This window comes from Pinus tabuliformis, chromosome J, assembly GCF_031772625.1.
Source record: "Pinus tabuliformis cultivar Carrire ecotype Pingquan chromosome J, CPIR1, whole genome shotgun sequence".
NCBI lineage: Eukaryota > Viridiplantae > Streptophyta > Pinopsida > Pinales > Pinaceae > Pinus > Pinus tabuliformis.
Window position 1 is genome coordinate 207,801,427 of NC_142295.1, and position 15,272 is coordinate 207,816,698.

General features: G+C 43.3%; 1 protein-coding gene across 1 annotated transcript in view; it reads left to right on the forward strand.

Annotated features, from left to right (window-relative positions):
* Window positions 1–1,279: 1,279 nt before the first annotated feature.
* The window catches only part of LOC149226415 (uncharacterized), a 34,846-nt gene continuing 20,853 nt past the window's right edge, over window positions 1,280–15,272 (forward strand). The window contains exon 1 of the mRNA XM_089376844.1: window positions 1,280–1,517. Within this exon, the coding sequence (XP_089232970.1) occupies window positions 1,280–1,517 (238 nt within the window). The remainder of the gene's footprint in view (window positions 1,518–15,272) is intronic.

Here is a 15,272-nt window from a genome sequence, read left to right on the forward strand (position 1 = left end):
AGACGTGAAAGTTCATCGTTTTCTAAATTGTTGGCTTTGTCCTTAATATCCTATCCTTTATCTTTTAAAGTGTTGATTGCTTCTAATAAATTTGTATTAAGGTTCTTTAAATGTAAAGTTTCCTCTTCTTGTTCTGATGAGTGCTTCTTAAGTTCTTTCTTTGTGACCTTAGTCTTCTTCAATTGTGCAAGTAATTTTTCAACATGGTCCTTGAGGTGAGAGATTTCTTCATCCTTTTCCATTACTTCCTTGTAATGCATATTCGCAAGATTTTTATGTTCCTATTGTAACACTTTCTTGTTTTGCCGAAGTTTGGCTATTTTTCCTTTTTTTTGATCTTCTAGTTGCAATTTCTCGGTACACTGGATTACGTCATTTTGTAGGAGTGATGATGGGTTTTCAACTTGCAATGTGGATTCTGTTTTCTCCATTTCCTTATTAAAATCAGCATGTTGTCGCTTATATATTGCCATTAATTGTTTTATATCTCTTGCTATTGATTGTTTTTGTGCATCACTTAGAAATTCAACAAAGGTAAAACTTTTTTAACATTTTGTGCAGACGACATTTTGATTTCTAAATGATTCCTGACAATTAGGATATCCCTTTGAACAAACATTTTGAAAAGACACTGTTGTTCTTTGTGGAAATCATCTTTTTACTTGCTTTTTATTTTTCTTCAAAGATTGACTCCTTTTGTTTTGTTGAGATGGATTTCGGGTTTTTTTAAAAGTAACCCTTTTAATTTTTTTATCTTTCAAAACCTAATAATGAATCCATGATAATCCTTTTTCTTAGAGGAACCAATTTAATTTATTTTTTTTAGTTTAACTAAATTATATAATTAATATAACTATATAAATTAAAAGTTATAATTTAATTATATTATTTGTTATAATTATATAGTTAATAATTATAACATTTTATAATTATAATTACTAATGCATAATTGTTTACCAACAAGCCCAAGTCGAACATGTGCAACGTTTTGGAGATCGACAATAAAGTTGGACGTTGGACGGACAGCGGACCAAGCAGTCGGATGACAGTTTGACAATATCAATGGTTCACTCTCAGGATGTGTCGGGGAGTAGGGCGGTTTGCAGCGGTGGTATATGTGGACGTCGGGAGCAGGACGAGCGACGAACAAGAATATGGTTGTGAGTTGTCGGAAAAAGTCATCAGGGTATGCAACGAACTGGGCAAATGCGCGACAATGAATTACGTGGATGGTTTTTACTTATAGTTGTGTTGCGGTGTGGAGTCGGGGTATGATGTGATGGAACATTTAACAAGGGTGGTGTTTGACAGAGATTCTCGTGGGCAGCGTCGTGAAAGAATTGTCGAAGAAATGCGCAGCAGGGATCGTGTGGCAGTGGCAGGGGCAACCATTGGCAGTCGCAAGTGCTGGCGTCAGCGTACAGGGAATGGCAACAACGTTAGAGAAGATGGCAGTAGAGATAATCGGGTGGCAATGTTAGAGAAGGTGGCAGGGGAGATAGTTGGGCGGCAGCAGTGTATGGGCAGCAACCAACATGATTGGATGGTTGTGGTGAATGCAGCGACGGATGGATCCGGATGAGTCACGGCGGTTTCCAGATGTTCCAGTGGTTGTTGTAGCATCAACGGTGTTAGCGACAGGAGTAGTTGCAGTAGCTCCGGATCGGTTGAAAAGTGTTGGCGGTGATGGTTGTGTGCCCGGTCAAGCAATGGTGGTAGCTCTGTCAACCGCACCTGGAGTTGTGGCATATTTTTTAAAATTTTAAAATTTTTTGTTTTTAATAAAAATTGTTTTATTGTTTTCTTATAAATAATTTTTATTATTATTTGTTTTTTTTCTAATGACTTTTTTTATAATATATATATATATATATGTTTTCTCCTTTGTTTATAATGATTTTTTTTAATGGCCAAGGACTTGATAGCGAAAATGGAGACCCTCCAAAAGCTTGTAGTGAAACGCTCCAACGTCAACAAGGTTGACGAATTTGATGGCCAAAGGCCTAGACCAGACTAGCTCTATGCAACGGTGGAGGGGCCAGAGGAACGAACAACTCTGATACCAAATGGAACGCACAAAGTTCATTCTTCAAGTTAAATACTCCAGAAGACTTGGAATATGTACATCTCCATTGAGATACAAGAATATATATATTGAAATGTATGAATTGTTGATTTGGGGTAGCATCGGATGTGCTCCAGCCACGAAATTTGGTGGAGAGGTTGGGGCACATGAGATCTCCAATACCCAGAAAGGGTTTGGGCAGATTCTAAACAGATCAAGAGATATTAAAATAATTAATATTTTTAATGGAGTCCCTAAGTCTAAACTTAGGGAAAATAAAATATTAATGTGTATTAATATGAATCTGTGTTAGAATGGTCCAAAAAACATGGATCAAACCAGATCTAATCTTAGTCGTTGATTAGGGACTTAATCTCGACCATTGAGATGTCAACAGGAATATTATAAGAGGAGGCTTGAGGGTCACTTGGAGAGTACACCAGAGTGATCAGTAATTCTATTCTCTAAAGCGGGGTTTGCTAAGACAGATAGAATCAGTGATCAGAAGAGCAGCTGAGGGGCATTGAGTACAGAGAAACAGAAAAGGCAGAGATTGTGCCGGGAGAGCAGCGCAGCAGCCAAGGAGGGTGACACAGAGCCAGCAAGGGCTCACGCAAGGCCACACAGAGGCAGCCAAGTGTTGCGTAGAGCACCAGAGGGGCCAATGTAGCTGACGCATAGGCTCCCAGAGCTGACGCAGGGCCTCCTGGGGCTGACGCAGGCCACGGAAGGCTGACGCAGGGCCAGCTCTGGGCTACGAGAGGCTGACATAGTCCAGATTGGGGAGACGCTGGGATTGCAGAGCATTTTTGTGCTGAGGAACTGCCAGAAGGATTTTCCGGGGTTTCAGCCAGGAGATTTCTCTCAAACTGTGAGGTATAGCTGCTAAGGAAATTCTCTGTTGGGTAGGCCAATTTCGACACCCCAGATTGTACTCTAATATTGCTTAATAAGAAAACCCTCAGATAGTTGCACCGATTTTCCTGCGTTGGGTTTTTCCAGGGACATTGGTCCAAAAATAATGGTGTCATGTGGTGTGTTTGTTCTTGTTTCTTTTAGTTGCTGATCTGTAATATGTTGAGCATACACTAGTGTTTATTTTCAGTATTTACTTTGTAAATAACTTGTTAAAGAAAAAAATAACAAGTAGGTAGGAATAAAACAGAAAAGTGCATGAAGGGTTTCTAACTAAGGAAAATTAGAAACTTCAACATGGTATCAAAGCGTGATTGCAGATAGCAAGATTAAAAGACATCAGCCGAGCGGAGAAATAGCAGCAGAAAACAGTTGCCCCAAGGTGACAAAAGTTGTTTCTAGCAGCGCAGAAGCCAAGGAAGTGTGACGCAGAGCCAGCCAGAGCCACGCAGAAGAAGCCGGGAATTGCGCAGAGCCTCAGAGAGGCCAGCATTGCGGACGCAGAGGGCCAAAGGGCTGACGCAAGGCATCCCAAGGCTGACGCAGACCTAACTAGGGTGACGCAGAGCCAGCGTGGGGCAGAGAGGGGCTGACGCAGTTCACAGAGAGGCAGTTGCTAGAGTCTAGAAGGTTGCAAAAATATTGCAGAGTGGAGATGGTGAGGTACTGTAGTCAGAACAGTACCTGACAAAGCAGGGTCAGAGGAGTTGTTACCGAGGGTTTCTAGCCGACAAACCTGGATCAGCAGTGCAGTTGCACAAGACGATCAGAGTAGGGGACATTTCAACAAGCGGCAAAAGGATTTCCAGGAGGGAAATCAGGACTCAAAGGGAGTCCAAAAGAGAACTTCTAGGCGGGAAGTAGAGACTCAGAGGAGTCGAACAGAGAACTTCGAGGAGGGAAGTAGAGGAGCGTCATGGCAATACACAGGGTAAGAGACCAGGATAGGCTGGACAGAGCATCGAACTTCGCAGTCTGGAAGGCTAAAATCTTATCAATGCTTGTCAAGAATCATGTCAAGAACTTTGCCTTGAAGGTTATAGTTGTCCCAGTCGACCCCAATGAAAATGAAAGGTACGAAGAGGCGATGGCGAGGGCCAAGTGCATTATCCTTGACGGGGTCAAGAATCATGTGGTACCACATATAGCTGAGAAAGAAACAGCGGTTGAGATGTGGAAGGCTCTCAAGAACCTGTACTAGCATACTTCTGTGCAAAGAAGAATGCTGTGTAAGAACCAAATGAGGTCATATCAGATGAAGAAGGGTCAATTGATTGACACCTTCCTCGGAGGACTGAATGAGATCTGAGACCAGTTGACTGCTATAGGAGCGACACCGAATCAGGAGCTTATGGTGAGGACAACCCTAAATGTTGTCTCAGAAGAATGGGAAGTGTTTGTCCAGAGTATCCTGATTCCTGATCGTTGATTCTATCCATGACTTTTCTGTGTTATTTTTCCTTTCCTTTTTAATGTTGATTTTGCAGCTGCAAAATGCTACGTCCTAGATGGAAATCTGCTTTGCAAGGAAATTGCTACAACTCCCTCTGCCTCTGGTAATCTCTGATCTGGAAAATTTTATTCTCTATCGACTCTCTCAGAGAAATAATTTTTTCTCAAAAACTGACCCTCCTGGCCCCAAGCGACTGCGTTGCCTCTAGAGTGTTTTGAACTGCTGCCTCTGTAGAGATTCGAAATTCTCTGCCCTTCTACTACTGATCCACATTTAAACAGGAACGCAACAAATTACAAAGATAACCATAAACACAAAGATGCAGCGAAAATAATACTTCATTTCATTAATGTAAAACACTGAAATATGCTTACAAACAGAAAATGGAAATAAACAGCTAGGGCGATGGTAGCTTATCTCTGAGAAAATATGTGGTGGCTACATGCCTCTGAAATGTGTTACAATGAGGCTCGAAGGCCTATTTATTGTTGAGAAACAATGGAAAACCCTAAACATCCAAAAACCTAACCCTAGAAGATGAAACGCCAAACTGTGGGCCCCGTTTGGGTAAATTGGTACATCAACTTCCCGAGGTCGTAACTTTGGCATATGATCTCTGTTTGACGCGTACAATATCTCATTAGAAAGATCTATCCGAGAACTACAATTTTGGGAAGAGCAACATCGGTCCATGGACACATGTTGCTCCCAGTTTTCCCAAAAACGTCATTTAGGGCCTCAAAAACGGCTCCCGAAGTTTAGGACCCGAAAAACTGCTAAAAATAGTAAACTGTGCTACAATTAAGGAAACTGAAAAGCTGAAAAAAACAATGGTGGGGGTACAAGTGGACTTGGCGGGTGGCTACCAATATCCACCTAGATCATTCCTCCCCCCTTAGGAAGCAATGGTCCCCATTGCATTGAGTTCCTCCATGAGATGAGGAAACTTCTGCTGAACTTGGTCCCTGGTGAGCCACTTGCCCTGGTGAAGGAGTTGGCCTGCTTTGACAACTCGATACAGTTGGATGTTCTACTGGCGAGCGTGCTTAATCTGTGTGTCCATGATTCGATCAATTGCAGCTTTTTCCATGCAATCTAGATTTAACTCTGTGGGTGTGAGCTGTTCTACAATGTCGGATGTGTCTAGTAATGGTGGAAAGTATGGCCGAAGGCGGTCCACATTGAACACTGGGTGCAGGCCAAGAAATGGGGGAATGCTGAGCTCAAATGCATTGTCTCCCACAGCCTTGTTAACGGTGTAAGGACCATATCGGAGTGGCCTGAGTTTTCGATAGGCTCTGGTAAGGCGTTCCTTTTGCAAATGCAACCAGAGTTTGTCACCCACCTGAAACTTGTGTGACACCCGATGTTGATCATGTCACTGCTTGTACTTGGCATTTGATTTCTCCAGAATGTCATGGACTTACTGGTGAATATGTTGGATATGCTCAATGAAGCTATTTGCCTTATCTGTTTCGGACTGGACATGAGCCGAATCTGCGTGAGTAGTTGCAAATGGCATGGCCACATCCATGGGACATAGTGGCTGGAATCCCAAGCCCACCTAAAAAGGGTTGTGGCCAGTCGAGCTATGGAGAGCCCGGTTGTAGCTGTGCTGAACATAGGGGAGGCTCTCATCCCATGTGCGTGGATGCTTTGAGTTGTACATGCGTAGAATGTGTACAATCGTCCTGTTGACAACCTCTGTCTGGCCATCAGTTTGAGGATGGAAGGCTGTGGACTTAGTGAGTTTGCTGTCCAGCATCGACCAAAGACTGGACCAAAATGTACTGAGGAACCTGCTATCGCGATCTGAGATGATAGACTGAAGGATCCCAAAGTGCACCCACACTCGTTCAAAGAAGAGTTTAGCAGTGGCTTCTGCTATGATATTCTTCTTACAGGCCGCCATAATGGCCATCTTCGAGAACCTGTCGACGACCACAAAAACACAGTCGTTTCCATGCTTAGTGGAAGGAAGGCCTGACATGTAATCCATGGAGATGGATTCCCAAGGTTGACTAGGGGTAGGCAGCGGGGTATAGAGGCCTTGCTTCTTGACTGTCGATTTGGCAATGGCGCAGGTAGTGCATGATCTGATGTACTTCCCGACATCCTGTCGAAGATTCGGCCAATAGAAATACTTCTGTAGTACTGCCACCATTTTCTCGACCTCGAAATGCCCAGCAGCCCGACTGTAGTGTGCTTCCCAAATCATCTTGGCACACTTGCTTGAAGGAACACAAAGGTGACCCAGGTGGCATAACAGGGCATCCTGGAGGTGAAAATCTAGAACATGCCGACCCTCCAAGAGTGTTTGGTATGTGTGGCCAAAGTCTGGGTCGCTTTTGTAGAGAAGTGGCCAATTAGAAGTCTCGTGCCCACAAGAGTTTAGCACAGTGGTTAATGACATGATCGGTGGTCGACTGAGGCAATCTGCAACATTATTGGTGCTGCCCTTCTTATACTTGATATTCAAATGGAACTGTTGCAGGTATGTGGACCACTTCTGATGGCGATCATTCTGTAATTTCCCTTGGGTCTGTATGAATTGGAGGGGTCGGTGGTCTGTGTGGATGACCGTTTCCTTCCCCAAAATGTAATGTTTCCATTGTCGGCAGGCCTGCACAATGGAATACATCTCTTTGTCATAAGTGGGATGCTTCCGGACTATGTCTGAAAGTGTCTCACTGTGATATGCCACTGGATGCCCGTGTTGAGTAAGGACTGCCCCAATAGCATAGTCAGAGGCATCTGTCTCAACCTCAAATGGTTGTTGCAAGTCTGGCAATGCGAGCACTGGTGCCGAGCAGAGGCGGTCTTTCAACTCTGTGAATGCCTTCTGTTGAGATTCAGACCAAAAGAATTTTGCTTTCGCTCCTCCCTTGGTGACTTGACTCAAGGGCCAAGTGATATGAGAAAATCCCAACACGAACCTATGATAGAAGTTGGCAAGACCTAGAAAGCTGCGGAGCTCCGTTAGAGTGGTTGGAGAGAGCCAATCCCGAATGACTTAGATCTTAGCTGGATCCACAGGCACCCCCTGTTCATCAATAATGTATCCCAAATACTGAACGTGGGTCATGCCAAAAGTGCATTTCTCCAAATTGGCACATAACTTGTGTTGCCACAGTGTTTGGAGAACCTGCCGGATGTGCTGGAGGTGCTCTTCCCAACTCTGGTTGAAGATCAGGATGTCATCCAAGTATACCACTACAAATGAGTTGGTGAATGGCCGCAAGATGTCATCCATTAGCCTCATGAAGGTTGCAGGAGCATTCGTCAATCCGAAAGGCATAACCAACCATTCGAAAAGGCCCTCCTTGGCTTTGAAGGCAGTCTTCCACACATCGGAGGGTAGGATTGGTACCTAGTGATATTCTGACTTCAAATCGATCTTGCTGAAATATTTTGCCCCCTTCAATTGGTCCAGGAGGTCATCGATCCGTGAGATCGGGTACCTATTACGGACAGTGATCTTGTTCAGCGCCCGATAGTCAATACAGAGCTTCCAAGTCCCATCCTTCTTCTGTACCAACATAATCGGGCTCCCACAGGGTGATGAACTCGGATGGATGTGACTTTTCTGTAGTAGCTCCTGAATCTGCCTCTTGATTTCATCGTTCTCCATAACAGAGCGCTGATAGATTGGCTCATTAGGCAGTGGCGCACCTGGGGTCAGATTGATGGAGTGCTTGACCTGACAGTGTAGAGGAACCCCTGCGGGGGAGGTGAAGATGTCCTCATACTCCTCCACGACCTTGTCCATCTATAGTTGTCGTGCGGAGGGGCCCTGTCTGGAGGTCGTGGCCACCGTCTTCTTCTTTCCTTGAGGGCGTATCATCAGGAAAACAAATTTCCCGGTTTTGGAAATGAGCTTACTGCATTGTTTTGCAGTAACCAAAGAGATGGCAGTAGGCAGTGCTACCTCCGGTATCCTGTACAACTTATTTCCCAAAGTAATAATAACAGCACGGGGCCTTGATTCATACACAGCATGTCGCTTCCACAAGTATGGTTGTCCTAATAATACATCACAAACTTCAAGGGGAGCAATGTCACACAATACCTCATCCGTGAAGGGCTTGATGTTGTATGGAAGGTGACACTGCTGGCTCACGCGAAGATCCCGTCCTTGGTGAAGCCACCCGATGGTGTACGGTTGTGGATGTGTTGTGGTCAGTAAGCCCAGCCGCTTCACGACCTCTGCCGAAATGAGGTTCTTTTGGCTCCCGCTGTCGACAATGAACTGTAGTGGGGATCCCTTTACCCACATCTGGGAGTGGAAGAGACGCTCCTCCTCCTCTGGATCTTCGAGTTCCTCCTTTTGGATCTTCGTGGTGGCAACGGTGGTGTTGGGCTCCGCATCAATAATCTGCTTCCCTTTGTCATTCCCCTTATCGAGTTCTGACTCAGAGTCTGAACATGCATCTAATTCTGAAACCTTTAGCTCAGCCACCAGTGACTGTTTGGCCCGACACCCACTTGTGTTGTGAGTGGAGCTCTTATGGAACTACACCATTTTCCCGTGTCCTTTTTCGGCTTCGCGGCGCTGTTCTTTGCTTGCAGCTTTGGCGGGTTGTCTTGGGCCACCCCGCCTTGACTTTGTCCTCTATTCTGCGATTTGAGGGCACCTTTCCCTTGCTTCGGATTTGCAAATCCAAAGTCTCGCTTCTTCTGTTTAAACTTTTGCTCGACCTTGACGGCATATCGATATGCCGTGCCGAGCGAGGAGATGTTTAGGAATTCTATTTCTTCCTGGATGTACTTGTGCAGGCAGCCGCGGTATTTATCAAATGTTGCTCCAAATCTTTGATACCCAACTTTGTGCAAAGGGTATGGAAAATATTGGTAAACTTCGGCACGTCTTGGTCCCTTCCCTGCCGCAACATGGTCCACTTTATGTATTGATCCTCATAGCTTCCAACAGGGTAGTACTGCTCCTTGATGGCATCCCAGAATGAATTCCAGGTGGGTGCGGCTGAAGATAGTGAACCGGTACTTTCATCCTTCTACTTGCAGTAGGTTTCCCACCAGTCCTTGATGTGGGGGGCTGCTTTGAGAAGAGCGAAAATAATCTTTTCCCAACTGGAAAAATCATGAACAGAAAAAATAACCCTCTAGCAGATTTAACCATTTATCGACGACATTTGCGTCTGTTTGACCCTCGAATATGGGGATTTCAAAATTAACTTGTACCTTAAACGGTGTGGCATTTCCAGAGTAGCTGTGGAAAGCCGATGCGTCGCCCCTCGGTAACCGCTGAAGGATCGAGGCAAAGTTGTCCATCATCGAGTTCCTTTGTCGCCCGAGGGCTTCTTCAAGCAAGATTTTGATAGGATCTCTTGCTCCCTCATCTTTCTTTTCATCCGCCATGGGAGGCCGTCGGGTTTTGCGAAGCTGGTCTTGCAAAGGTTCGACCTGTTCAAGCCCTAACTCCTTATATCCCGACCTCGTTGGGGACATGCAAAAAAAAACAGAGAAAAGGCAGACCCCTCTGATACCACTGATCCGGATTTAAACAGGGACACAACAAATTACAGAGATAGCCATAAACACAAAGATGCAACGGAAATAATACTTCATTTCATTAATGTAAAATCCTAAGATATGCTTACAAATAGAAAATGGAAATAAACAGCTAGGGCGATGGTAGCTTATCTCTGAGAAGAGATGTGGTGGCTACATGTCTCTGAACTGTGTTACAATGAGGCTCGAAGGCCTATTTATTGTTGAGAAACAATGGAAAACCCTAAACATCCAAAAACCTAACCCTAGAAAATGAAACGCCAAACTGTGGGCCTCGTTTCGGTAAATTGGTACATCAACTTCCTGGGGTTGTAACTTTGGCATACGATCTTCGTTTGACGCGTACAATATCTCGTCAAAAAGATTTATCAAAGAACTACAACTTTGGGAAGAGCAAGATCGGTCCATGGACCCATGTTGCTCCCAGTTTTCCCAAAAAACATTGTTTAGGGCCTCAAAACGGCTCCGGAAGTTTAGGACCCGAAAAAACTGCTAAAAATAGTAAATTGTGCTACAATTAAGGAAACTGAAACGTTGAAAGAAACAATGGTGGGGGTCCAAGTGGACTTGGCGGGTGGCCACCAATATCCACCTGGATCAACTATTGAGCTCTCCAACTTACAATATGTGCTCTGAAACCATGTTAAAATTCGAAGTCTAGAATCCTACTATAATATTTGTTAAATAAATTAAACAAATTACTTGCAGATTCTTACGGAAAATATCGAAATAAATACACTACAGCTTTCACAAATTAAATATTGTTGAAAAATAAATGCAAGGACAATTAGAGAAATGCTAGCACACATATAAGCACATTAACACATATTTTTGGATAATCGTCCCCGGAAAAACCCAATGTGGGAAAACCGGTGCAGCGAATGAAGGTTTTTTTATTATTCTTCAGCAGTAATTCATGTACAAGATATCAGACAGCGAAAATGGAGAAAGAAACACTAAGAGAAATTTAGCATTAAATTTCTCACTCTACAGCGATTCTCTCACCCCGAAACGAACTCTTTGCCCTTACGCTGGTCTCACTACGTCATCCTCTGCGCAGTGCCCTGATGAACTGCGTCCTCTCTCACGCTGGCCCTTCCAAAATTTATCCTGCACTATCGAACTATTGTTGATGCCCTCTCTCTCTCTCATGCAACTCACCCTCTGGCTCTATCTTCTCTTGCTGGACTTCAATGACTAAGAAAATCAATCTGCCTGGGCAACTAAGTATCTGCGTTGGTGTGTTCTCCATCTACCCATCGACTTCTTCTTATAAGCTTTTGTTGGAGTAGCAACGACCAAGATTAAAACATATTCAATGGCCCAGATTAATTCCCTGTCAATCTGTGTGAGTTTCTAGATGATTCTCACCACATCTCAATTAATACTGATTAATTAACCATATTCCCTAAGTTTAGACTCAGGAAATAATTAAAAATTTATTAATAATCTAATTGATACACTTTTGGGCGGAATTTCCATAAACGTTTCTGGGTTTTTGGGAACTCATTCATTCTAGCCTCTCCACAAAGTTTCATGGCTAGAACACATTCGATGATACAAAACTAACAACCTTCACTTGCCTTCCCTTCTCTTCTTCTTCCAAAATCGAACCACAAGAGATCCAGAGTAGAAACCCTAACTTCGATCTTCCCAAGAGAGATAGATAAGGCCCAGAAACACTTTGACTTCTTTGACTTCCTCTTCTTCGCACTTCCTTCTTCGACTTCTTCTTCTTCGCATAAGAGATGAGTGAGTGAGTGATTCAAGTGGAGGATGAGTTCCTTTATATATAGGCTTCTTCAAGGGTGGACGTGGCTCTTCATGTAGGCCAACTTGACAGCTCATTAGGCCGACTTGATCTTGGAGGTATTTTGACACTTTAAAGACAAAATAATTTTTTCTTTACAATTTACAATGTGCCCATAGGGTCTTCAATATATGACAATGACTCTTATACCTAGGACAAACCCTAAAAGCACTCAATGGGTGTTTGACCTATAAAATAAAAGAACTTGAGCATGAAACCCATGCTCCAATAATAATAATAAATTCTTTACATTTTATATTTACAAGAATACATTTCACACTTATGAACACCGAACCTAGTTACACATTTTTCAACATTCCCTCTTAACTAGGGAGGTACTCATAAGAGGTACTTGGTCTTCTCAATCTAAAGAGATCTCATAAGAAGAGTCGGATTGGTAACCCATCTATCTAGCAACATATTAACCAACATTGCCACATAGCAAGGCCTTGACTAACATCTCTATCTCTCCACAAGATCAGAGCACAATGCTGGCGAGACCAATGATGTATAGACACCATTCATCATTGCCTCCCAACGTACATACTCCACCCGGGTATTCACAAAGTATAACCTTCCATTGGACCATTCTTATCTTGGGTAGCTAATCCTCAAAGAATATCGGTCCACGACTACTCTTTTCTTGAATGCCCTAACACATTCTGAAAGAGTATCGAATGCGGGATGGTTACCCAATCCTCCATTCTTTCTTCCCAAGTGAAGACAAGAATGTAGTGTCTATGTCTCCCTCTCGATTAGGGAGGTCAAATCAACCAAACCAAGCTTGTCCCTTAAGTATACAAGCTTCTTGTTCGGAAGTGATTTTGTCAATATGTCAACTAAGGTGTTCATCAGTGGAGATATATTGTAGCTGCAGCACACCATTTTGTACTAGCTCTCGAATATAGTGATACTTGTTGTTGATGTGTTGTCTTTCCATGAAACATTGGATTCTCAAACAAACAAATACAACTGTTGTTATCACAAAGTATCACTGTAGGGTTCATCAATCCTTCAAACAAGTCGGATAGCAGCTTTCTTAACCATACTGCTTCTCTGATTCTTCACAAGTTGCAACATATTGAGCCTCAGCACTACTCAAAGCAATGGTGTCTTGCCTTCTGCTCATCCATGAGACCATGGAGGATCCTAAACTGAAACATCCTCCCGTAGTGCTTCTTCCATCCGGTAACAATACCCTGCCTCTGCATCATCTCTTGTCACGTCGCTGATGTCTGGCTGTTGTTGCCCACCAACTACTGCGGAACTCTAATATGTGTTGCATTTGTGTTGCTGTTGACCCTGCTAAACTGCTGTCAACTATTGCATCTGCATTGCAACTCCCTCTCCGCTGTTGCTACTGAGAATCCATCAGTTTCTACTATTGAAATGGATTCTCCACCATACCCATATGTTCTCTAAACTGGATGAACTTAGCTCTCCCTAGAGCTTTTGTAAGTATGTCTGCTACCTGATCGCCTATGGCGACATACTGCAGCTGGACTGCCCCACGTTGAACACAATCTCTGATGAAATGACATATGATATCAATATGCTTCGACCTATCATGAAATATTGGATTCTCAAAGAGTTTTACGCAACTCTGATTATCACAGTAAACTTTAGTCGCTCCCATTTTCTTTCTGAACAAACTCACCAACAATTTCCTAAGCCATATGGCTTCAAAAGCATTCATGTTGTTAAATTTTCAGATTGTTCTATGTTGTATCATTTACTTTAGCCCAATTTATCTTTTCATTAACAATGTATCCAATTTGTCAGCAATATAATCAATCATAAATGCAATTGAAGAAAGAACAATATATGCAGTGTTAGAGAAGACAACAGAACAACCATAAGAGACAGCAAATTGGTCCAAGACCAGGGAAAAACCCCACCAGGAGGAAACCCTTTCAAATCTTCTTCTTTAGTAGATCGTCATAAAAAGTTTCAGCGAAGAGTACAATGAGCCCAATAGATATGATTTGCAGCATATAACAATAGATCAAATCTACAAATCCACAGATCTGTTATAACAACAAATAAACGCAGATCCACTAGATCATTGAAGCCAATTGATGCCAAGATGTCAAAAACTCTAGATCTGAACTAGATTACCCTCATCAACACTATCTGCGAGCAACTAACGCTTCAAGGTCGCTCTCAGGAATACAATGTGCGAGCTACTGTAACTGCAGAGTCGCACTCAAGAGATCTCTATGCTTGCGACTTCGGCCCCGAACTGCAAAGACCTAAAGTCACTCCCTTATCAAGCTGTGCGAGCAACAAGAGAGCCAAAGTCGCACCCTGGCTGAGTTGTGTGAGCGACTGTGATGACAGGGTCGCTCTAAGGTCTACTTGGTGCGAGCGACTAGGGACTGAATCCTTCCAATTTGCCTTTGAACCCAAAGTCACTCTCACTGAACTGTCTCTGGGCCTTTGAACCCAGAGTCGCTCTCACTGAACTGTCTCTGAGCGACCAGAGATGCAAAGTCGCTCTCTTGCCTACTATGTGCCTATGACCAAAGACGAAAAACTTATGTTATGTGCCAACGACCGAGATCCAGAAAACCCTAACCTAGAGTGAACCTTTCACCTGTAATTTCGGACCCTTTGTGAACTCCTTCTGACATACCTGTGCGAGCCAAGACAAAAATAGAAGAATAAAAAGATGATGATAATGTGATCAAATGAACTTGAGGTTGCTTCCTTTTATAAGTTTTCCTACGGGTTAACTTCGAGTTAAGATTGACCCAAGCAATTACTCATGTGGTTAGGGCTGACCCATTCCATAATGTATGCATGAATAAAATAATTCAAAACTTAACTTTTGTTTAACCGAATTAGGTGATCTTTAGGTTGATTTTGGTCCTCTCGAAAAGAGGAATTTAATGCACATATTATCTTGATCATCTGAGTTGTCCAATGTGGAATTTGACCCTAGTTGCAAAAATTAACACTCCCTCTCAACTAGGAAGAATTCCACCTTTCAATATCTGTCAGTCTCTGCTCAACTCTATCTGCTGAAACTTTCTCGGATCTAGAAGAAGAATCGGGGAGCAATAGCTTCCACCCTTATCTAGCAATAGGATAACTCATCATACAAGGGAGTAAACCCTCAACCCTTGAATCATATCAAGTTATCTCAACCCATCCTATTGCCTACTGATCTTCCCATCGATGACCCTGAATAGTCATGTGGTAGAACACCTGCATCATAATCACCTTGGGTTGTACACCCCCAAGTACACTCTCACTCGTTGGCCAGACGAGGAGCGGTACTCCCAACAAGCCCAGCTTGTGGGTATGATGCCAACTAGGGTATACTCTGCAAAGACCAAGATAGGGTGAGCTACAACTCCAAACCTTTGGGTAACAGATAGGGATAACACCCTATTGTCCAAAGTTCCTCCAACCCCAGGAACCCTCCATCTCAATTCCTCACCTTAGGAGCTCAAACAGGGTAGGAAGAGTTGGCTCAGTGTTCTTGATCAGTGTTG